Source organism: Marmota monax, unplaced genomic scaffold (assembly GCF_021218885.2).
Source record: "Marmota monax isolate L192 unplaced genomic scaffold, Marmota_monax_Labrador192_F-V1.1 WCK01_AAM20220418_F8-fsc01260, whole genome shotgun sequence".
NCBI lineage: Eukaryota > Metazoa > Chordata > Mammalia > Rodentia > Sciuridae > Marmota > Marmota monax.
In genome coordinates this window covers 53,708-78,291 of record NW_026694886.1, presented here as the reverse complement: position 1 = coordinate 78,291, position 24,584 = coordinate 53,708, and the positions used below count along the sequence as shown (strand labels likewise).

At 36.5% G+C, this 24,584-nt stretch overlaps 1 protein-coding gene across 2 annotated transcripts in view; it reads left to right on the top strand.

Moving 5' to 3' along the window:
* Positions 1 to 8,395: 8,395 nt before the first annotated feature.
* LOC124080739 (serine/threonine-protein kinase ULK2-like) overlaps positions 8,396 to 24,584 on the top strand; it is a 38,073-nt gene continuing 21,884 nt past the window's right edge. Inside the window, exons 1-6 of one of the 2 annotated variants that reach the window (XM_058573415.1) lie at positions 8,396 to 9,360; positions 19,029 to 19,174; positions 20,766 to 20,846; positions 22,387 to 22,673; positions 22,985 to 23,172; positions 23,671 to 23,774. In XM_058573415.1, coding sequence (XP_058429398.1) covers positions 19,063 to 19,174; positions 20,766 to 20,846; positions 22,387 to 22,673; positions 22,985 to 23,172; positions 23,671 to 23,774 — 772 coding nt within the window. In that variant the 5' untranslated portion in view covers positions 8,396 to 9,360; positions 19,029 to 19,062. The remainder of the gene's footprint in view (positions 9,361 to 19,028; positions 19,175 to 20,765; positions 20,847 to 22,386; positions 22,674 to 22,984; positions 23,173 to 23,670; positions 23,775 to 24,584) is intronic. The other variant, XM_046426736.2, reaches the window with a different exon arrangement.

Here is a 24,584-nt window from a genome sequence, read left to right as displayed (position 1 = left end):
CATCCATTTACCTGCAAATACCATAATCTCATTCTTCGTTAAGATTGAGTAATATTCCATCGTATTTATATATACCACATTTTCTTCGTCCATTCATCAGTTGAAGGGCACCTAGGTTGGTTCCATAATTTAGGTATAGTGAGTTGAGCTGCTGTAAACATTGATGTGGCTGCATCACTGTAATATGCTGATTTTAAGTTCTTTGGGTATAAACCGAGGAGTGGGATAGCTGGGTCCAATAGTGGTTCCATTCTAGGTTTTTTGAGGAATTTCCATACTGCTTTCCATAATGGTTGCACCAGTTTGCATTCCCACCAGCAATGTATGAGTCTACTTTTCCCCCTACATCCTCGCCAACATTTATTTTTGTTTGTATTATTGATAATTGCGATTCTGACTGGGGTAAGATGAAATCTTAGAGTAGTTTTGATTTGCATTGCTGAAGATGTTATACCATCTTTTCATATATTTGTTGATCAGTTGTACTTCTTCTTCTGTGAAATGTGCGATCAGTTCCTTAGCCTATTGGGCTATTTGGTTTTTTTGGCATTAAGTTTTTTGAGTTCTTTATATATCCTGGAGATTAATGCTCGATGTGAGGTGCATGTGGTAAAGATTTTCTCCCATTCTCTAGGCTCTCTGTTCACATTCTTGATTGTTTCCTTTGCTGAGAAGAAGTTTTTTAGTTTGACTCCATCCCATTTATTTATTTATTTGTGACTTTCTTTCTTAGTTTTTTTTACGCACTACAATTCATATTATACATATAGAGCACAATTTTTCATATTTCTGGTTGTGTACGAAGTATATTCACACCAATTTGTGTCTTCATACATGTACTTTGGATAATGATGTTCATCACATTCCACCATCTTTTCTAACCCCTGCCCTCTCCATTCCCTTCCCACCCCTCTGCCCTATCTAGAGTTCATCTATTCCTCCCATGCTTCCCCTCCCTACCCCACTATGAATCAGCCTTCTTATATCAGAGAAAACATTTGGCATTTGGTTTTTTGGGATTGACTAACTTCACTTAGCATTATCTCTTCTAAGTCTCAATAATTGGGATGGATTCAAACTAAAAAGTTTCTTCTCAGCAAAAGAAACAATCTGAGGTGAATAGAGAGCCTAATCTTGGGAGCAAGTTTTTACCCCTCACATATCAGATAGAGCACTAATCTCTAGGGTATATACAGAACTCAAAAAGCCAAACACCAAAAAAGACCCAAATAACCCAACCAATAAATTGGTCAAGGACCTGAATAGACCCTTCTCAGAAGATGATATACAATCAATCAACAGATATATGAAAAAATGCTCATCATCTCTAGCAATTAGAGAAATGCATATCAAAACTACTCTAAAATTTCATCTCACTCCTGTCAGAATGGCAGCTATTGTTAGGGTCTGTAAACAAGTCAAGATGGCGCCTGGCATTTTGCCAGAGGGAGTGGTTTGTGAAGTAACGCCAGCAAGCCAATAAATGTGGAGATTCCTTATTGGTTGACTGCTGTATCTAGTTTATGTTAATTAAGATAGGCTGTGTGTAATGTATATATACCCCTCCTTTCTTACAATAAACGGCTCCCACTCCTGCTGTATCAATCTACACAAGTTGCTCGTCACCCCCTGTTATTTTGCCCAGCCAGCCGGGCTGCGGCAAGCTATTATGAAGACAAACAACAATACTTGTTGGTGAGGATGTGTAGGAAAAGGTACCACTCATACACTGCTGGTGGGACTGCAAATTGGTGCAGCCAATATGGAAAGCAGTATGGAGATTCCTTGGAAAATTGGGAATGGAACCACCATTTGACCCAGCTATCCCTCTCTTCAATCTATACCCAAAGGACAAAAACAGCATACTACAGGCATACAGCCACATCAATGTTTATAGCAGCACAATTCACAATAGCTAAATTGTGGAACCAACCTAGATGCCCTTCAGTAGATGAATGGATTAAAAATGTGTCATTTATAAACAATGGAATATTACTCAGCAATAAAAGAGAATATTTAAAAAATTTTTATTAGTTATTGATGGGCCTTTATTTATTTATTTATTTATTTATTTATAGTGCTGAGAATCAAACCCAGTGCCTCACACATGCTAGGCAAGTGCTTTACCACTGAGCCACAACCCCAGCCCCAAATCCATCCCATTTATTGATTCTTGATTTTATTTCTTGTGCTTTAGGAGTCTTGTTAAGAAAGTCAAATCCTAGGCTGACATGGTGGGAGATTTGGGCGTACTTTTTCTTCTTTTAGGCACTCATTGTGGTTTTTATTTGTATTTTCTTATTGATTAGTGACATCGGATTATGTTTTTATATATTTGACCATTTGGATATCTTCTTTTGAGAAATGTCTATTCAGGTCCCATTCACCCATTTTCTAATTGGATTTGTTGTTGAGTTGCTTGAAATTCTTACATATTCCGGAAACTAGGGAAGACTGTCTAGATTCTGATCAAGCCTGTTTGCAGGTCCTGTCCAGAGACTTAGACAACATTTACAAAATACTGGCTATGGCTGTTCTCTTCATATGCTGATAGGGAGATGAATTAGAGTCATTAGAGAAGCTCACTGGGGTTCTCTGAGAGAGGTACTTTGAATTATGAGGTTGCTGGGTTTATAATCGTAGGGTACCTTTATGTAGTTTCTTAACTTTGCTTTGGAGATTAATAGTATGGGGGAGATATTAGAACTTGACAATGTGTAAGTTAAAAGAATTCCCAGTGTACTTCCAGAGAATGAATGTTCAAACAAGTTTTTATTTATTTCTTAAGTTGAAATAGAAAGATACCACTTGTTTATTTGTATCTGATAACTGATGGTTGTACTGATTGTCTTTTTATTTTTAATGAAGAAACTTAGGTTGTGTATTGTCTTATAGGCACCAGAGCTGGTTAGTAAAGTTTCAGGTGGTGGATATTTGTTTTTCTTTTCTCTTTTTCCCCCCTGCTTTTAGAATGCAGGCAAACTAGCCGGTCAAGGTGGTGCATGCATATAATCCCAGCAGCTTGGGTGGCTGAGGCAGGAGGATTGCAAATTTAAAGTGAGCCTCAGTAATTTAGTGAGCCCTAAGCAGCAAACTGAGATCCTGTCTTAAAATGAAAAGGGCTGGGGATGTGGTTCAGGGGTTAAGTGCCCCTGGGTTCAATCCCTGGTACCACCCCCCCACCCCAAACAAAACAAAATAAAACAAAACAAACCATTGCAGGCAAAGCTCAGAATGAGATGGGCAGATATTGAAAATACTAAACATTGTGTAAAAAGATACTTAATGGAAATACCTAAATGAAAAATAGAGCATATAGAAGCACACTAATTGGTGAATCACTTAGTATTTCCACTTGACTATAAACAACTGGGTCCTGACTGTTGTGTGGTTAAACACTGAAGTTTGCTCACATCAAGAGAAGTCAAAGATTCTACAGAACCAAAAAATACAATTAATAATATGGACTGAACAGACATCTACAGAATATTACATCCCTCACAGAATTTACTTTTTTCTCAGCAGCACATGGATCATTCTCTCTCTCTCTCTGTCTCTCTCTCTCTCTCTCTCTCTCTGGATTAGACCCTGGGGCACTTAACCATTAAGCCACATTCCCAGCCTTTTTTATATTTTATTTAGAGACCAGGTCTTACTGAATTGCTTAGGGCCTTGCTAAATTGCTGAGGCTGTCTTTGAACTCGTGATCCACCTGCCTCAGCCTCCTGAGCTGCTGGGATTACAGGCGTGCTTCACTGTGCCTGGCCACATGGAACATTTTCTAAAATAGATCATATTTTAGGTCACAAAATAAATCTTTTCAAATATAAAAAATAGAGATAATAACCTTGCATTCTATCAGATTGTAATGGAATGAAATTAGAAATCAATGATAAGATAAAAAATAGAAACCACTCTAATACCTGGAGATTAAATAATACAGCGTTTAGTGATGATGAATGGATAGCAGAGAAATCAGGGGAGAAAAAAATTCTTAGAAGTAAACGAAAACCTCTTTACTATTTTTTTCACAAACATTTATGGACTATCTAGTATAGTAACTATCTCAAACTATTATATATAGTAGTATAGAACTATATATAATAGTTTGTAGAGTGTGTTTACAAATGCAAAATATGATAAGGGAAACAGTTTCTTTTAATGAGGCCTCTAGCCTTTCCGAGCTTAACAGAAATGTTTACATTTCAAAGAGGAGATGTAACACAGTAACAGCTAGCAGGGGGTGGGAAGAAAGGGGAGAAGAAGCTCTCCCCTTCTCAGGCAATGTCCTTGAAGGGTTAATTTGCCTAGAATGGTGAAAGAAAAAGCTGCCTTTGTGTGAACTTCTGTAGATTGTGAACTTCTGAGCCCTTCCCCTTACACACTGGGTATAAAGTTCTGAAATTCCCTGAACTTGGGGTTTAGGGCTATTGATTACAGCGAGAGCTTTGTCCTCTGAATTTGGCTGCAGCCAAATAAATCTGTTTTTTGCTGTCTTTGGTGTCTTGCCTCATCTGTCCCCTAAAACAAAATTGAAGTGGCCTATCAAAAGCCTTCCAACAAAGAAAAGCTCAAGATTGGTGGATTCTCAGCTGAATTTTACCAGACCTTTAAAGAAGAACTAATACCAATCCTCAAATAATTCCATGAAATAGAAAAAAATGGAACTCTGCCAAACCCATTCTATGAAGTAGTATCACCCTGATGCCAAAACCACACAAAGTCACATCAAGGAAAGAAAATTTTAAACCAATAGCCTGGATGAACATAGATGCAAAAATTTTTAATAAAATATTTTCAATCCACATACAAGATGACATTAAAAACAGTGCATCATGATCAAGTGGGTTTCATTTCAGGGATGCTAAGGTTGCTTCAATATATAGAAATTAATAAATGAAAGCGTCAAGGTCAAGAATCACATAATGATCTCAGTAGATGCAGAAAAAGCATTTGACAAAGTACAGCACTTATTAATGTTTAAAACGCTAGAAAAACTGGGGATAGAGGGATTTACCTCAACATTTGTAAAGTCTATATAAGACAAACCCCAAGGCCAACATAGTACTGAATGGAGAAAAACTTAAAAGCTTTTCCTTTAAAAACAGGAACAAGACAGGGATGCCCATTTCCACCAATCCCATTCAACATAGTCCTTGAAACTCTAGCCAGAGCAATCAGGCAAGAGAAGGAAATTAAAGGGGTACAAATAGGAAAAGAACTCAAATCATCTCTATTTGCTGATGACATGATCATATATTTAGAAGACACCTCTGCCCCCCAAAAAACAAAAAACAAAAACCAAAAAAACCTTCACCCGAAGACTTATGAGACTGATAAATGTATTCAGGAAAGTAGTAGGGTACAAAATCATTACTCATAAATCAATCGTGTTCCTATACTTAAATGATGAATCTGCTGAAGAAGAAATTAGGACAACTATCCCATTCACAGTAGCCTCAAAAAAAAAGGGGAATCAATTAAAAAAAAAAAGGTGAAGAGCCTCTACAATGAAAACTATAGAACACTAAAGAAAGAAATTGAAGAAGGTCTTAATAGATGAAAAGACCTCCCATGTTCTTGGAGAGGCAGAATTAATATTGTCAAAATGGTCAGACTACCAAAAGCACTATGCAGATTTAATGCAATCCTGGTCTGGATTCCAATGATATTCTTCACAGAACTGGAAAAAACAATTCTGAAATTCATTTGGAAAAATAAGAAACCCAAAATAGGCAAAGTAGTCTTTGGAAAAGCAAAGCAGGAGTCATCTCAATACTGGACCTTAAACGATACTACAAACTATAGAAACAAAAACAGCATGGTACTGACAAGAAAATACACATGAAGAACAATGAAATAGAGCAGAAAACATGGAAAGAAATCCACATAAAAATGTATGTTGGAGAAAAGGTAGCCTTTTATACAAATGGTGCTAGGAAAACTGGAAATCCATATGTAGAATAATGAAATTTGACTCCTCTCTCTCACCCTGCAAAGACCTAGGAATTATACCAAAAACCCCGTAACTGCTAGAAGAAAATGTAGGTCCAACTCTCCAACATGTTGGTACAGGAACTAGCTTTCTTTTCTTTTCTTTTCTTTTTTTTTTTAAAGAAAGAGAGAGAGAGAGAGAATTTTTTTTAATATTTATTTTTTAGTTCTTGGCGGACACATCCTTGTTTGTATGTGGTGCTGAGGATCGAACCCGGGCCGCACGCATGCCAGGCGAGCGCGCTACCACTTGAGCCACATCCCCAGCCCCAAGAAACTAGCTTTCTGAAGAAGACTACCAAAGAGCAAGAAGTAAAGTAAAAAATAAGTGGGCGGCTGGGGATGTGGCTCAAGCGGTAGCGTGCTCACCTGGCATGCATGTGGCCCGGGTTCGATCCTCAGCACCACATACAAACAAAGATGTTGTGCCCGCCGAAAACTAAAAAAAAAAATAAATATTAAAAAAATTCTCTCTCTCTCTCTCTCTAAAAAAAAAAAAATAAGTGGGATGGCATCAAATTAAAACACTTCTGCACAGCAAAGGAAACGAGTGTGAAGGGAGACCCTACAGAATGGGAGAAGATCTTTGCCACCTGCTCCTCAATTAGGGCATTAATATCCAGAGTGTACAAATAACTCAACACCAAAAAAACAAGTAACCCAATCAATAAATGGAAAAGAACCAGGTGCAGTGGCACATGCCTGTAATCCCAGTGGTTTGGGAGGCTGAGACAGGAGGATGGTGAGTTCAAAGCTAGCCTCAGCAATGGTGAGGCACTAAGCAACTCAGTGAGATCCTGTCTCTAAATAAAATACAAAATAGAGCTGGGGATGTGGCTCAATGGTTAAGTGCCCCTGAGTTCAATGCCCGGTAACTCCCCGTAATGGAAAATAAATAATTCTCAAAAGAAGAAATATATGAAAAAATATTTAGCATTTCTAGCAGTTAGGAAAATGCAAATCAAAACTACATTGAGATTTCATCTCACTCCAGCCAGAATGGCAATTACAAATAATATTGCTGAGAATGTGGGGGAAAAGGTACACTCATACATTGTTTGTGGGGACTGCAAATTAGTACAGCCACCCTGGACAGAAGTATGGAGAATCTTCAAAAAACTAGGAATGGAACCACCATATGACCCAGCTATCCCACTCCTCCATATATATCCAAAAGATTAGAAATTAGTATATTACAGTGATGCAGCCACATCAATGTTTATAGTCACACAATTCATAATAGCCAAGCTATGGAACCAACCTAGGTGCCCTTCAACAGATGAATGGATAAAGAAAATGTGATGTATATGCACAATGGAATATTACCCATAATGAAAAATGACATCATGACCTTAAGTGTAATAAGCCAGTTCCCAAAACTTGAAAGGTTGAATGTTTTCTATAATATGTTGAAGTTAATCCAAAATGAAAAGAGGGGATGGGAATTAAGAAAAAAAAGGAGAGAGAATTTCATCAAAATAGAGGAAAGATAAGTAGAGTAGGCAAAGGGAGAAAGAAGGGAAAAGAAAAGTGAAGTACAGTGGAATGAATCTGATGAACTTTTTTATGTGCGTGGATGTGTACAGTGGGTCCCAGCATAGGGTGTATTGACAGGACAATAATTAAAAAAAAATGTAAATGGATTGAAGAGGGATCCATTGAGTGGAGGGAGGGGAGCTAGATGTGGGTGAGAAGTACTGGGGACTGAGTTGGAGTGAATCGTGTTCCATGCTTTTGTGATAATTTCAGGGTGTATCCTGGTGTTGTATATTACTAAAAAAAAATAAATAAAAAAGCCAAGATCAATAGTTGTTGCCTTTGTTTCTGTGAAAGAGAATATCTTGAGTTCTCTTGACCTTTTCTTTGTGGTTCCAAGGTAGCTGCTAAAGCTCCAGCAAGCATACTTACATTCTGGGCAGGAAGAAGGAATAATGCACAAAATACTTCCATTTGCATCTCATTGGCTAAGAAACACGTGGCTACCCTTGGCTATAAGGGAGTTAGGGATATGATGTCATTTAACTAGATACATATTACATCAATACATTCTGAGTTCCGTTAATAAGAAATAATGGGTAAATAAATATTGAAAAACAACTAACATCTGTGCTACAGATGAAATTGTTATTTCAATATAAAATACTTTTTAATGGTTCAAAAAGTTCTAAAGTAATACTTCAGAAAATAACCATATTGTTTGTTTGAATGACAGCTGTGTGATTGGGTGTGTGTGTGTGTGTGTGTGTGTGTGTGTGTGTATATATATATATATATATATATATATATATATATATATATATTAATATACATATATTTTTTAATTTGTTGGTACTTGGAACTACACTTGGCTGTCATTTTTATTTTTAAATTTGAGACAGGGTTTTTCTGAGTTCCTGAGTCTGGTCTTGAACTTGCAATTCTCCTGCCTCAGCCTTTTGAATTGCTGGGATTATAGGCATGCACTACTGTGCCCAGCTTAATCTCGTTATGTCTGAATTATAATTGAGAAAAAGTGAGATGCATGTCTCTTTTTTAGAATTGTAGGATAGAAGAATGAAATAAATCATCTTTCTTAAGGCCCAGTATTATCCTTAATATATTTCTGGATATGTTGTAAAACAAGTTGAAAGTCGTCTGAGGACATACTATTTCTGAATTTATGAAAAGTAAGAAGCTATTAAAGAAACCAAATAACTGACAGTTAAATGTAGACCTCAGATCATCTCTACGCTTTGAGAGTTATAAAATGTGGACTTCCTGGTAGTTCTATGTTTTGAGAGTTATACAATATTTTCAGTCTTTAAGAAGAGTTCCTTGAGAATGTTTACTCCATGCATGACTTGTAAACATTCCAGTCATCTCTGCTCTTGAATTCTTATTCATAGAATTTTTTTCCTTTCATATGTTAATGAAAAGCACACTGTGAGTGGATGAAAATCTTGCTGACTTTGCCTGTTGTAAGGGAATTTTTCCCCAGGTTTGTGATAGAATTCTTAGTTCTTAATATGCACATGAATGCCAAGAGAGTTATAGATGAAGATGTATATATGTGTGGATGTTGGTGTGGATGTGTATTGGATTTTTAAATTTTTAACAAGATTATTTCTTGTTCACACACAGAAGTGATCATTTTGGCTTTTTCTAGAATTTTCTATCACTGACAGGTCAAATGAAAGAAAAGCAGTCTTTCTGATACTTCTTTCCTTTTTTGATAAATTATGGTGGCAGGCAGTGTCAACCAACTGTGTCACCTCACAGTGAAACAGCCCCAATTCCAGTTCCTACTCAAATAAGGAATTATCAACGCATTGAACAGAATCTAACATCTACTGCCAGCTCTGGCACAAATCCGCATGGTTCTCCAAGGTAAGGCAGTGTCTGGATTCCTTTTTTAAAATTTGTTTCTTTAAAAACCTTTTATTTTTCTTACTGAAAATCTGTTAATTTCAAATATATAAATATATTTGCCCACAGGTATAATTACTTTTGAGAATTTGAGAAAGAGCTTGTTAAAAAATGAAATCCCAAATTGCAGTAAATTATTTATATATTGTTTATTTCCCATTTTGAGACCCCATTGAGATGATAGTAAAAGAATAACAAAGTCTGAGTCCACAAAAATAAGCAAAATAAGCAAAAAAATATTTATTGGTGACAGTTTCCAGTAAATTTTTTGGAAATGAAGAGGACTGAGGAAGGGTTCCTGCTTTAGCAGGCAGACATAAATGTGCATGTAATCAAGGATTCTGACAGAATGAGAATCACTATGCCTCTAGCCCCAGAGAGACCTGAATCTCAGAGAACTCAAGTAGAGTGGAGGAATTAGCACTTCAACTTCTGGTAACTTATTGTACATATACATGTACCTAGTCAGTTACATATTCTAGATATATAGCCTATGAATATAAAATTGTATATATAAAAAGTTATTAACTGTTATGATAGCAAAGAATGAAAAAGAAGCCAACTGCCCACCAACTGCTCACTGATTTGCTATAATTCATCTAAGACAATGGATTCCTATGTATCTTCTGTTCCAAAAGGGTAAGGAAGCTCTGTATTGAGGCAGAAAAATTACTATAGTATAGTATAAAATGAAAAAGAAAAAAAAAAAAGAATGGTTATAGTATATCAAGCAGTGACCCATGAGGTTAACAGTGTTTTCATAATAGTGCTAGGACATTGTTTCCTTTTTTCACTGCATGATACATGCACTGATGATGCAGAAAACAAAGATGAGTAATACTGCTGTTGCCTTAACTTGAACCAGGGTGATGACACTCAACTGTACTGTCAGTCTTTAGGCTCTTTACCACCACATACTTGTGTTATAAAGGAATGTCCTTGACAAATTATTAAAGGACTAAATTAATTCTCATTGAAAACCACAATCATTGAATAGAATGTGCATATAAAGCACTTTTGCTATTACAGTAGTTTTAGGAAAAGCACTGGTATGATTGTAAGCTAAATAATCACTTTTTTTTTTATAGAGCACTCTTTTTACTTCAATGAATGACTGACAAACTATGATATGTTTCTAGCAGTTGTTTTGTAAACATAAACTAAGTTTTATTACTTTGGAGAAAACAAGTGACAATAAATGTCTTTTTAAAATTTTTGGTGATATTAGGGATTAAACTTGGGGATACCCTACCACAGAGCTATGCCAGTCCTTTCTGTTTTTCACTTTGAGACAGGGTCTTAAATTACCCAGGCTGGCCTCAACTTGTGAGTCTCCTGCCTCAGTTTCCTGAGTTGCTGGGATTACAGGCATATGCCATGTAGTGGCATAAGTGACAATAAATGTCAATGATAAAATTGGAGCATTCAAGTAAAAAGTAGAATTTTGGAAAACTTATATTAACCCCTGTGATCTTGAAGATCAGAAGATCTTGTGATCAGAAGAGTCTTGCCAGACATTTCTGTTAACATTGATGGTGACATTTTGGTATGAATGTGACTTTTTGACATTATACGTTAAATATTTGGAATATCTGCATAATTAAATGAACCATTATTATCCAAATGATGAATGTTAAAAAAATCATTGAACAGATAAAAGGTTCATTCAGAGTAAAAGATACTTTGCAGAACAATGAAGTTTAATGTAACAGTGCAAGAGTTCACGGAGGTTGGGTATGGTGGCCCGTATTCTTGTGTTGTAGCACATTTGAAATAAATCACTGGCAGTCCTGAATCAGGATATGGGACTTTATTCACTGGTATGCCAAGTGACCAAGTTGACTTTGCCCGCCTTGACCCTTTGCAGAAGGCAGGGTATCTCTTTTACAGTCAAAACCCTCAAGCTACCAGTAATTCAATACATAGCAACCTAGGAAGTGGGTCTGAATGATTCAGTTCAGGGTACAGTACACTGCCCAAGAAAAATGGGAATTAAAAAGGAACATCTTACAAATGCATTTCTTTCTTTTTAAAAATATATTTTAGTTATACATGGACACAATATCTTTATTTTGTCTATTTTTATGTAGTGTTGAGGTTTGGATCCAAGTGCCTCACATGTGTGAGGCAAGTGTTTTGTCACTGAGCCACAACCCCAGCCCAAAATGCATTTCTTAATAATACATTGTATAAGAATAACAGAAACATTTTTTAACCACCCTGCATTGTCAGACAGGGTGTGCTCAGCAGGAGGTGGCAGAGGTGGGATTTTCTCATGGGAGAAGCATTTCTTACATGAAATGGAGTCTCAGGGTAAAATGGAGTTTGTCTGGTCAAGGCATAGCATTCTCCCCTTTTCTGGAAAAAAAATCAAACCCTTGATTTACCTTCTGATTATGTAAGGGATTATAATGGCCACACATATATATATATTACTTGACTAACAAAATATGTTGTTTTAGCAGTTTGGGCCTTGTAACATAATCTGAATAAGAGGAAAAACATGATTATCATTTTTTTTCAGTTTTATCTTTAGAGGGTGGTTAGGGTCTCAGAGGGCTGTCCATCTTCTGCAGGAGACATTTTTGTTGTCTTGACTCAGGTGTGAAACCATGCTATGAGTCCTTCGGGGTAGTAACTGAATAAGGTCCCCTCCAGCTGGATGTTAGTTCTTCTTTTTTGGAACCATTTGATGTAGACTAGTCTTCTGGCTAGAATGGTTGTTGGAGATATGTAGTCTCTTGGGGCTGGTTTTCTCAAAGGAATTTATGAGCTTTAAGTTGAACCTATTGTAGAGACTTAGCAACAGGAGCAGGTTATCTTGGTGAGTGTGGAAGAAAGGCTCTGGAGGCATTAACATTTTAATCCCCCAGAGGCAATTTCTAAATTTTTGGACTCAAACTGGCCTCTATTTTTGTGATCTGATCTGATTACATATCTACACTGACTGACTCTTTAATTTTTGTTTTCTTTTGTCTACTTTTCCTAATTTTAGGGAATTTTTCATGCTGTAGAGAAAAGGGCGATGACTGCTCTTGCTGCTTTGAGCTGAGAGGGGGGTGATGTGGGGTGGGGCAATCAGTTTGGAGTCCCCTTTTAGAAATCAGTTCAGTCAAGGGGTCCACGCTAAAAGTCTGGTTCGGGAAGAACAGGTTGTAAAGTCATCTAGGGGTGGGTGCTTCTATGAGAGAGAAACAAAAAGACATTAGTACTGAAATGAGATTAAATGTTGGGGCATCTGGAACATGTCAATGAATATCACAAAGATGATAGAAATCAATAATCTCTTCCTTAGGATGTGGAAGAGCTGAGAAATTGTTCCCATCACAAGGCCTAACAAAGCCTAACATGGCCTTTATTTGGGAAGTAAATCTTTAACATTGCCAGAGTTATCAGGAAAGTAAACACAACATTTGGTTAAATTGCTTAATGTCATCTGATTTTTATAAAATATTTTATTGTCACAACCTGTGTGGTTAATAGGGGTCCCTTATCTTTGTTACTTAGGGCCAGATAATTATACTAGCAAACATTGATTAAGCCTATCTGTGTAGGAGGTTGGGAAGATCTGTAGGCCTTAAACTGACTAAAAACTCCTGACTCTGGCAGTTTTTCTTGATAGTTATCAGGCACTCCTGCCTAAGAATCTCTTTTGTCACCTCCAGTCTCATTTATTCTTGGGGGGGCTAACCCAAGTGTACATTCTAAGTTACATTAAGATAACTGTAGTTTTATAAGTGTCCAGGAATGGCTGTGTTTTGGTTTTAACTGTTTTTTTGTTAGGTGCTTAAGATGAAGCTGGTCAAATTAACCTTGTTCCTTGGGGGTTACTTGTTCCCTTGTGGGTCACTCTGGGGAACTTATGAGCAGCCTTTAGTTCTGCTAGTGCCATCCACCAGGATAACTCAAGGTTTTGCTGACCATGTGGCTTCCCTTGGAAGCGTCAGGGATGTCTGCATTTTCCAGTTATCCTCCTCTTTTGCTGTATGGGCACTGATTAGCTTTCTTTTTTGGGGTCCTAGTAATCTCCCTGATTGGGAGGTTCATGTGACCCAGAGTTGATGAAAAGTTCCTTTGTCCCCTGGATTCAAGCTGACTCAGAGGGCAAGAACCAAATATTGGTTTTGTTGGCCCTTTTTATTTTAACCTTAATCTTTAAGCCTTGGTCTTAAACATCCAGCAAGCCAGTCCTACAAGTCTTAATGTATGAATACTGGGCTTTAAATTTAATGTTTAAAACTTTACAGTCATTTTTACCCCTTTTATTTAATTGGGGTCTGTATTAGTACTGGAAGTTAACATTATATACTGTGTATAGATGATGGCCTAATATCTCATATTAACTTAGGTTATTATAAGGCATTAGCAGATAGCAGTTAAAGTTTGCAAGGAAAATTTAAAATGAAATTAACAAGACTAAAAGCATATTTAGTTTGTATACAATCTTGAACCTTGGCTGGTTATATGTTATATCCCCTGTTTGAGATCACAATAATTTTTACAATAAATATCAATCTTTTGAATATAACTTTAAATGAGCTGAAGCCTGGCCTATTTTGAAGCCATTCTAACATGTAGTAAGGTGGGAGGCAGAACCTTTACTCCGGTAAGGTGGGGTTCTTCACAAATCTTAGGTGAAGCGTTCTAGTTCTGAAGTTGATCTTTGCCTCTTTCTTAGATCCATTTTATAAAGTTTACATAATATTGTTTCCTGAGTCTATATAAATGTTAGTTAACACAATATAACATTATATTTAAAACATGAATCAAAGGCTGAGAGAGCTTTTAAGTTTTTCTTTTGTGTGGAAAAGTGGCAAAATATTTTTGTTTTACATTTTTAACCTTTAAACAGATCAATCTCTCATTGTCTTTTGAAAATACCTTTAAATTTTTTATATCCCCTTGATCACAGAACATTGATTACAGAATATTAAATGATATAAATAAATCTCCAATTAAACTTCTTATTTTTATAAGCCTAAAATTACAATTACAGACTACTTCAGTTTGGAGAACACCAGCTTGATAAAATGCTCTTTTTAAAAAAATATTTATTTTTTAGTTGTAGGTGTACACAATATCTTTATTTCATTTTTATGTGGTGCTGAGGTTTAAACCTAGTGCCTCATATGTGCAAGGTGAGCACTCAACCACTGATCTTTGCCTCTTTCTTAGATACCATTTTATAAATGTTCCCAAATGCTCTTTTAAACCTTTTACTTTAAAGACGTGTATACCTGGAAGATATGAATACATTTAATATGTAAAGAAGATTAATAGCATCATAATTACATTGATGTTTTTTATTAACCTAGTTTAGCTTTTAAAGAAAATTTAGACTTTGTAATGTATAATACTCTAAAATAATAGTTGTTGTTTAATCAGAGTTGTACAAACCCTAATTTTTTCAGACTAGTTGCTCTAGAGAATGAAATATAACAGACACAATGTTAGGAGTAAATTAATGTTTTAAGAAATTCTTGTTATTTTAACAGATTAAACTTTGGTTTATATTAGTACATTAATATTTGATCTTGGGGAAAAACCTGGAGCTTTAACTGATTTGTGTTACTTATAATCAACTTAGTTACACACAAACCTTTTTTTTTTTTTGAAATTTGCCTTTTATTTATACAGACCTTTTTATCACTTAATTAGACTCTCTTGTTTATGTAGATGTATTACAACTTTATTTTTACCACATAAAGACTTTCTTACCTAGAAGTGTTTTTTCCCATATTTTATTAAATATATTTTAATACCTAGAACATTTTTTTATTATCAGTTTGTGAAAATACCAATAATATTTAATTATATTACCCTATGGAATTTAAGGAGTTAAGAGTAACAGTATTTTAACTTTGTAAATTAATCAGATGTTTTTAACAAATACATTTATGATTAATCTCAGGTGTGTCAAATCTAATTTACTTATTTTTAAAAACCAAGATATCAGACAAGTGTATTGAACAGCATCAGCCATCTCTTCCTTATTGAAGAAAAATCCTAGAAACAATGGATATTAGACATTTTGTAGACATCAACAATTTATCAGTTGTTTGACCATCTAGAAAAAAAAATACAAACTGTGAGTTAGTAACTTTAAAGATATCTTGACTTTTATTTGTTTATACCTGTTGGGACTTCTAACTCTTCGTTACCTTTTTCCCAATGATGGCACAAAGCAATTTAAAACCCTTTTATATTTTCTAAACACATGTAGACATGAAAATTAACTGATATATATATATATATATATATATATATATATATATATATATATATAAAAATATATATACACACACATACACACACACACAAAACAAACAAAGGCCTTGTAGCTTATTTTTTTGAATTAATTAATTTTTAAATTTATACATAACAGTGGAATGCCTTACAATTTTTACCTATATAGAGCTCAGTTTTTCGTATCTCTGGTTGTATGCATAGTATACTCACACCAACCTATTAGATTGAGAGCTAACCCTTGTAAATTGGCCTGTGACTTTAGAAAGTTTTAGACACTTTATTCTTTCTTCATGGGCTCCTTCCTGTGCAAAGAAGCTTAAACGTTACATTTTGCTACTGGGCTAGTATGAAGATGAATATGATTTATGACAGAGTGCATTTATTTATTTTTCGTAGGATTTCAAAATAAAACATTTCCGTTGGATTTAGGCATTGTGCCTATTCTGTCCAATGGATATACCAAATCTGAAAAAAACAAAAAAACAAAACTGGCCTCTGAATGAAGCAGAATGTAAAAAAGAACCTCTATAGTTGGATAAAATAGGTCTGATCAGAAAAACACATTAACCTAGGCATGCTGGATCAAAATTATGAGCTCAAAAAATACAGAATTTTAAAAGCCTACCAGGCCTCTGTCCTCTGTGGTCTTGCTCATCAGAGGTGAAAAGAGTTCGAAAAAAGAAATGAGGGCTTGTGGACTCATAGGGGCCCAGAAGTCTGTCTCTCTCTCTCTCTCTCTCTCTCTCTCTCTCTTTCTTTCTCTCTATCAAATCTGATTCTAAACTGGTTTGTCTGGTCTCTTGGACAGCAGCCACCAAAATTTTTATCCTGGTGTTGTGCAGCTTTATCAGCTGGGCTGTCATGATTGTTGAAAAACCTTTGGGCTGCCTCTAATAGTTGAGAGGTATTCATGACTGCAAATTCTTTAAGGTTTTGGAGTTTTCTGTGAATATCTGGGGTTGACTAAGAGGCAAAAGCCAAATGTAGGCCTGAGAGTTTTTTCCTAGACAAAATGATATGGCTGTTAATTATTTTAGCATGAGAGAGTGAGAAAGAGAGTGACAGAGAAAGACAACCCTGAAATCATTTTTCTCCCTGAGCTGTAGCCAGGGAGAAGTTTTCAGATTGGTCCCCTGCTGAGTCTGTCAGCAGTTGTTCACTTTCCAATGTAAGCTTTAGTGAGCTAGGGCTTTTTAACCATTTTTTTCTCAGTTGGTAATCAGGCCAGGTTTGGATTAGGTTTCCCATGACAAGGCTAACAATTAAAACAATAGGCAAAAATTCATGAACAAACAAGAAACAGATGTGGACCAACAGAGACAGACATGTACAAACAGACCAATATCCTGTCTTCCATCCCCAGACACCAGACTGTCACCATGGTCTATTTACTGGCTCTCTGGATTTAGGTAAGAGACAGAGCATGGATAAGACACTCTTTCCTCCAATACCCAGATGTCAGACCATGAAGATCACAGTCTGTTTATCGGCCCTCTGGGTCACAGCCCTGGATCTCCTCATACACCCTGCGAAACATCAAAAGGAGAGAACAGATGAGGTACCTCCAGACACATGCAGTTGCACATCCTCCCTCATGGGCAGGCTCAAATCGGTCACTACAGAAAGCCTAGACCCTCAGAAGACCAAGAGATCCCACAACTAGAAAGGAGAGCGCCTCTAAATCCCTGTGTGCCTGGAAGCCATAACCCTGACTAAATGTTGTGGTATGTTTGAAATAAATCACCGAGTCAGTCTTGAAGCAGGACATGGGACTTTATTCGTTTGCAGGCCAAGGGACAGTGACCAAGTCGACTTTGCTCCCCTTGACCCCTTGCACAAGGCAGGGTATCTTCTTTATAGCCAAAACCTACAAGCTACCAGTAAGTCAACATCATAGCAGCCTAGGAAGTAGGTCTGAATGATCCAGTTCGGGGTATAGTATACTGCCCAAGAAAAATGGGAACAAAAAAAGAACATCTTAGAAATGCATTTCTTAATAATACATAAAATTTTTTTAACTGCCATACATTGTTATGTGTGTGCTCAGCAGGAGGTGGCAGAGGCAGTGTTTTCTCATAGGAGAAGCATTTCTTTTATTAAATGGAGTCTTGGGGTAAAATGGATTTTGTCTGGTCAAGGCACATATAATTTGGCCCATAACACCTGTAATCCCAGCAGCTCAGGAAGCTGAGGCAGGAGGATCACAAGTTCAAAGCCAGCCTCAACAACTTAGGCCCTAAGCAACTCAGCAAGACCCTGTTTCTAAATAAAATATAAAGAAGGGCTAGAGATGTGGCTCAGTGGTTAAGTGCCCCTGGGTTCAATCCCTTGTTAAAAAAAGAAAGAGTTCAAGGAGATAGTTTCAGATTCCCCATTGCAACCAAACTAATCTTTTAGATAAAACCAACACTTATTGAGGTTTGGTTTAGTATCAAAAAGAAGAGTATCATTGATTTGAAAAGACTGAAATACTCCTTCCTTTTTTTGTACATATGTGTGTTAGGCTGGATCTTCTTCATGGAAAACTTACCTTAGAATGACATATTGTGTAACAGACTGCAGAATCAGTTGTGAGAATCCAAATGTCTTCTGTTAAACCAGATATTAGAGATTTGCAGAAATGTATAATAATGTCATGTTAATTTGTTTTGGAAAAATACATATTTTCATAATATTATATTAAATGTAATGTTAATTATTTTTAGTGAATTTATAAAATTTTAAATTTCTGAATTTTATTTTGAATACATTAAGATCAGTACATAAGGTTACATAAACAAAATGCTCTGGGATCTTTGGACCTAAGACCCAGAAGATTGAAAATAATTGGTAGCCAGGTACGGTGGCGCACGCCTGTAATCTCAGTGCCTCGGGAGGCTGAGGCAGGAGATTGTGAGTTCAAAGCCAGCCTCAGCTGCAGTGATGTGCTAAGCAAATCAATGAGACCCTGTCTCTAAATAAAATACAAAATAGGGCTGAGGACATGGCTCAGTGGTCCAGTGCCCTTGAGTTCAATCTCTGGTAACTGCCCCCCACCCAAAAAAGAAAATAATTGGTATGTAATATATCACCTTTGGTGTTGAAACAAGGTGAAAGTGCTTGTGTGTACATTAAGGAACTCAGGAAAGATACACTATAAAAAACAGTGGTAACCTTTCCAGTAGATTGGGAAAATATTTAGAATTTATCAGTGGGGATAGGTAGACTTTACCTTATATCATTTTATATTTTATATTTGTTCCATGTGACTGTTACCTGTTTTTAAAAGCTCTTCTTTGTGGCTTATTGTTAGAAAATTTCAGGGAGGGGAAAAAAAAACAGAAATAAAGAAGAAATCCTAGAACCTGCCAGAGAAGGAGTAATTCTCTTTTTCTCTTTAGATCTGCTGTGGTACGAAGGTCTAACACCAGTCCCATGGGCTTCCTCCGGTTGGGATCTGGCTCCCCTGCACCAGCAGACACAGCTCAGACAGTTGGACGAAGACTGTCTATTGGGTCTTCTAGGCCTTATTCACCTTCCCCTTTGGGTAAGGAGAGTTTAAAGCAATTGTTTTTTAATCTTCTCTGTAACAAATTTGGTATGAAATATTATTTTTAGGGACATTGATTCATCATGGCAGTGATTCTGAGCTGATTTGAGGCCATCCCTCCTCCACTACCCTATTCCCAGTTCCTCCTTGAGAATCTCTACATAAATCTGTTAGGATTGATGTTGAAAATATAATAATATAAATTAATTTTACATGTCAAAAGCATCCTCATTGGCTTTGGCATCCAAATACAATGTTAGAAACTCTAGATTAAAGTGCATAAAATGCCTATCTTTCTTATTGCTCAGACACATGAGAATTAACATTGCATCTCTGAGTCACATTCACTACACACCTTCCAGCTCTAATAGGAGTATAGTAGCAGCTTTGTTACATATCTCCCTATTTTGCCTAGAAAATGATTTTGGAAACAGAACCTTAAACAAAGCAACAAAAGAAACCCTACCAAGCCGAAAACCAAAGAGCAAATAGTGAAATGTAAGAGTCAAAATGCTCAAACTCAGAAAATGTGTAAGTGAGAACAAAGCCACTGAGGGCAGTATCTGTGAGAAACACCATGAGGTAGTGGGAAGAACAGATGGTACAGAGGAGCCCCATCTATAGTTAAAGCTGCTGAAATCTTAGTAGACAGAGCAGGGTTGTAGGTAGTCCCCCAGGAACCCCAAGATGATGTGGTGTGTGTGTGTGTGTGTGTGTGTGTAATGTTTAAATTGCCTTATCACTTGTTGCAGTGATTTCAGCTGAAAAATCTTTAAACAAAATCTTGGCACTCCAGGGTCTCCAAAGACAAAGATTATCCTTGCATGTCAGTGAAAAGGTCCTTAGTATCTAATCTCTGCTTATTGCTTTATCACCAGGACATTGCTCCTTCTTGTTTTAGATATGTCTCTTGTCTGTTTAAATTCCCTGGTACTGTCCCTGATTCTCCCTCTGTGTCAGTTTGGGTTTTTGGGAAGGTGGATGCAAAGAAGGTATTAGGTATGTAAGAGGCTGAGGGAAGTAGGGAGCCAGGGAGGGTCCTCAGACCAAGATTCAGGTCTGACACCTGGGAAAGGAGGGTAATAAGGGAGACAATAAGGCAAGAAAAGTCTGAGACTATAGCATAGGTCTAAGAAAGTTTTAACCATACTATGGGAATAGCCCTAAGCACTGGTCTGTCAGAGGCATTCTATGACCCACTCTCAACATGCCTGAATCAGTTGTTGACCCCTGGGGGAAGCCTGGCTTCAGACAAACATGAATCCATAGGGACAGCTGCTGGGCTGTCATCTGTGTCCTGCAGCTCCACAATCCCCAAGCACTTTGTATAAACTCTTACATGTCTATATAGACATTTATTTATTTATTTAGACTTTTTTCCTAATGATTTTGTTTCAAGGATGGATGTATATGGTACTTTTTATCTTAGCTTACCTACTGCCTAGCATATTGGTTATTCAGTAAGTACTGGTTCAACTAAATTTTAGCAAATTATGTACCAAGCAATTTTTGCATGCATTGCCTGTTTCCATTCTTAATTAGTTTTTTGAATAATTTATTCTTCTTTTCTCCATGTCTCACTTCATAGTTGGTACCATTCCTGAGCAGTTTAGTCAGTGCTGTTGTGGACATTCTCAGGGCCATGAATCCAGAAGTAGAAACTCTTCAGGTAGGAAAATACATTTGGTATATTAGAAATTTGAATTTTATTATGAATGGACTTATTTTGTATTTCTAGCCTTATCAAAAGGACAGCATTGGTAAGAAATATTTCCAATGCTATCCTGATTTTTAGAATCTTTTTTTTAAATGTTTTTTAGTTGTAGATGGACATAATACCTTTATTTTATTTTTTTATGTGGTGCTGAGGATCGAACCCAGGGCCTCGCACATGCTAGGCGAGCGCTCTACCACTGAGCCACAACCCCAGCCCCTGATTTTTAGAATCTTGAGCGCTTGCCTAGCACAGGGTTCGATCCTCAGCACCACATTAAAAATAAATAAAGTAAAGCCATAAAAACATATATATTAAAAAAATAAAGAAAATAGTCAAAGGAATTAGACAATTAGATAAATTTTGGTCATTGTTACAGATGATAATTTAGAAAGTGAAATTTTATTATGGCATTTGCTGGTAAATAGATGAAACTGGAGACTATCATGCTAAATGAAATAAGCTAGATTCAGAAAATTAAAGGGTGAATTTTTTTTTTCTGATATGTGGAAGTTAATCCAAAAAAAGGGGGAAAATTAAAAGATGGGGGGAGGTGGGAATTCCATCAAAACAGAAGATCATGGAGTTTAGGAAGGGGATTGAGAGGGAGGGAGAGGGATGGAATAAGGGAAGGACAGTGGAATGAATCTGACCTAACTTTCCTATGTACGTATATGAATATACCACAGTGAATCTCATGTGAATCCACAAGACACTAATTAAAAAAATAATAATAGCAGAAAGATCAATAGAATAGAGGGAAGGAAACAGGGAAGGAAGGAGAAGAAGGAAAAGGGAAGCACTGGAGACTGAATTAGAGCAAATTATATTCTGTGTTTAAAATTATGTTAAAATGAATCATTATAGATAACTAAAAAGAACCAATAACCAGGTGCTGTGGCATATGCCTGTGATCCCAGAGGCTCAGGAGGCAGAAGGATTGCGAGTTCAAAGCCACTCTCAGCAACTTAGCAAGGCACTAAGCAACTCAGTGAGACCCTGTCTCTAAAGAAAATACAAAATAGGGCTGGGGATGTGGCTTAGAGGTTGAGTGCCTCTGAGTTCAATCCCCAGTACCAAAAAAACAAAACAAAACAAACAAAAAAAAACAAGAACAGAAATTTAATGTTGCCGTTTGTTGTTTTCATTAACTTTAACTATTTACTACATAATCCCTTTAGACCTTGCATTAATCTGAGTTGTTAGCTCTTGACAAAAATAGCTCATATATTCATCATCAATATATTTCATCTCATGCCCGGCATGTATTTCCGAGATAGAGCACTTGCCTAGTACGTGTGAGGCACTGGGTTTGATCCTCAGCACCACATAAAAATAAATAAACAAAACTATTGTGTCCCATCTACAACTAAAAATACTTTAAAAAGAATAAGACATTCATCAGAATTCTCATTTTAAAACTTGCCCTCTTGTTTCCTAAGTTTTTGCTGTATACTTCACTATTGGTTAACCTTTTCATTCATTTTTTTGGTAGGTTCTCCAGTGCCACAGGCTCAGTCACCACAGTCTCTCTTATTGGGTGCTAGACTGCAGAGCGCCCCTACCCTTACTGACATCTATCAGAACAAACAGAAGCTAAGAAAACAGCACTCTGACCCTGTGTGCCCATCCCATACAGGGGCTGGATATAACTACTCACCTCAGCCCAGTCGGCCTGGCAGCCTTGGAACATCTCCCACCAAGCATATGGGATCTTCTCCACGGAGTTCTGATTGGTTCTTTAAAACTCCTTTACCAACAATCATTGGTTCTCCTACTAAGGTGTGTTCCTTAAATCTTTTTGTAGATCATGAACTGCTTTAGTACTTTATGGAAAGAATATAAGATAACCATAATTTTAATGAGCACTTACTTACTATGCACCAGGCACCGTGTAAATATTTGTTGAATGCTTTATGTGCATGATCTCATTAATCTTCAGAAAAGGAAATTGAGATTTAGAGAGCTTAAAGAACTGTTCAAGATCACACAGGCTGTAAATGGAAGAGCCAATGTTTGAATCCAGTCTGACTAACTTAAAAGCCTGCCAAAATTTATACATCATATTAACTAGTTTACATATGTTTGTTTAGACCACAGCTCCTTTCAAAATCCCTAAAACACAAGCATCTTCCAACCTGTTAGCCTTGGTTACTCGTCATGGGCCTGCTGAAGGGCAGTCCAAAGATGGGAATGACCCACGGGAATGTTCCCATTGCCTTTTGGTACAAGGAAGTGAGAGGCATCGATTTGAACAGCAGAACAAAGCAGTGTTTGGCAGGTAAGATATTGTTTCTTCTCTAATCTTAAAAATGAAAACTGAAATAGCAAAATAAGTACATTTTTGTTATAAAAGCAACCAGACTACATTAGTAGCCAGCATAAGCTATATGATTGTTAATGCACATGGTGTACTTCAGAAGGTCCGAAAACTTACTATAACTGTGTGAATACAGAGCTTTTCCCTGAATTTGAACATTTTATTTCTGTCTTTTATTTTATTTATTTGTTTATTACTTATAGTTGGACACAATACCTTTGCTTCATTCATCTATTTTTATGTGGTGTTGAGGATTGAACCTAGGGCCTCGCATGCACTAGGCGAGCGCTTTGCCACTGAGCCACAACCCCGGCCCCTGTCTTTTTTGTTATGGAAGTTTATGTTTACCTTGAATTGTTTGGCATCGATTTTTTTGTGTCCTTGCTTTATAATGTCCTATTAACCCTTCTATTTTTAAAAAAGTGAATTTCCCATTAATAGCATCACTGTTCTTTTTAGATCTGTCAGTACTGGGAAGTTATCAGATCAACAAGTAAAGGCATCTTTAGGTGGACACCAGGGCAGCACTGATAGTTTAAATACAGAACGGCCTATGGATATAGGTAAGAAAAATCTAGTTTCTTTTTAGGTAGGTAATTTGTAAGTATATGCATTAGTTTCTTATTACTCTTGTGATAAATCATCACAAACTGGTGGCTTAAAACAACTCAGATGTATAATCTTAAAGTATTGGCAGTCATTTCTCATATCTATGATGACAGAGGCTTATTTGGTATCTTGATGATCAGCAGCCTTTGAATTGGAAGAAATTCCTTCCAAAAATGTTTTTTATTAGTAAGATTTTATAGGCCAAAGTTAGCCTAAAAACACATGTACTCCTGAGCATTTCTTTGACAGCAACTTGATCCTATAAAGGTCTGATTACTGAGATCTCTAAACCTTTCATAGTTGTTTTAGGGACTGTTACATCCATAGACACTCACATCTAGATTTTGTGAACTATTTATCACAAACAAAAACAAAAACAAAATGGATGTTCCAGACCCTAACCTAGACTTGCTTAATCAAATTTTCTGCGGATGGATTCTGGGAATCCCTAGGTAATTATTATGTATATTAAAATTTGGAGTCTATTGTAACTTCTTTGTTCTTATTTTCTCTGATTTTTAAATTGACTCACTTCTGAATATCTAAAGGACAAAGTACCTGGGCCAACAAAATATCTGATTGAATGTGGTTTCTAATCCAAAGGGATATTTCACAGTGCTGTCTTCTTGTCTGCAAGGTTTTTGAAGAGAAGGCCGGTGTAATTCTTATGATGGTTGTTTGCATGGTATCATTTCCCATTTTTTTTTTTTTTTACTTTCAGCCTTGCTGTATCGTTGACACTAAAGTATGTCCTCTGTAAACAC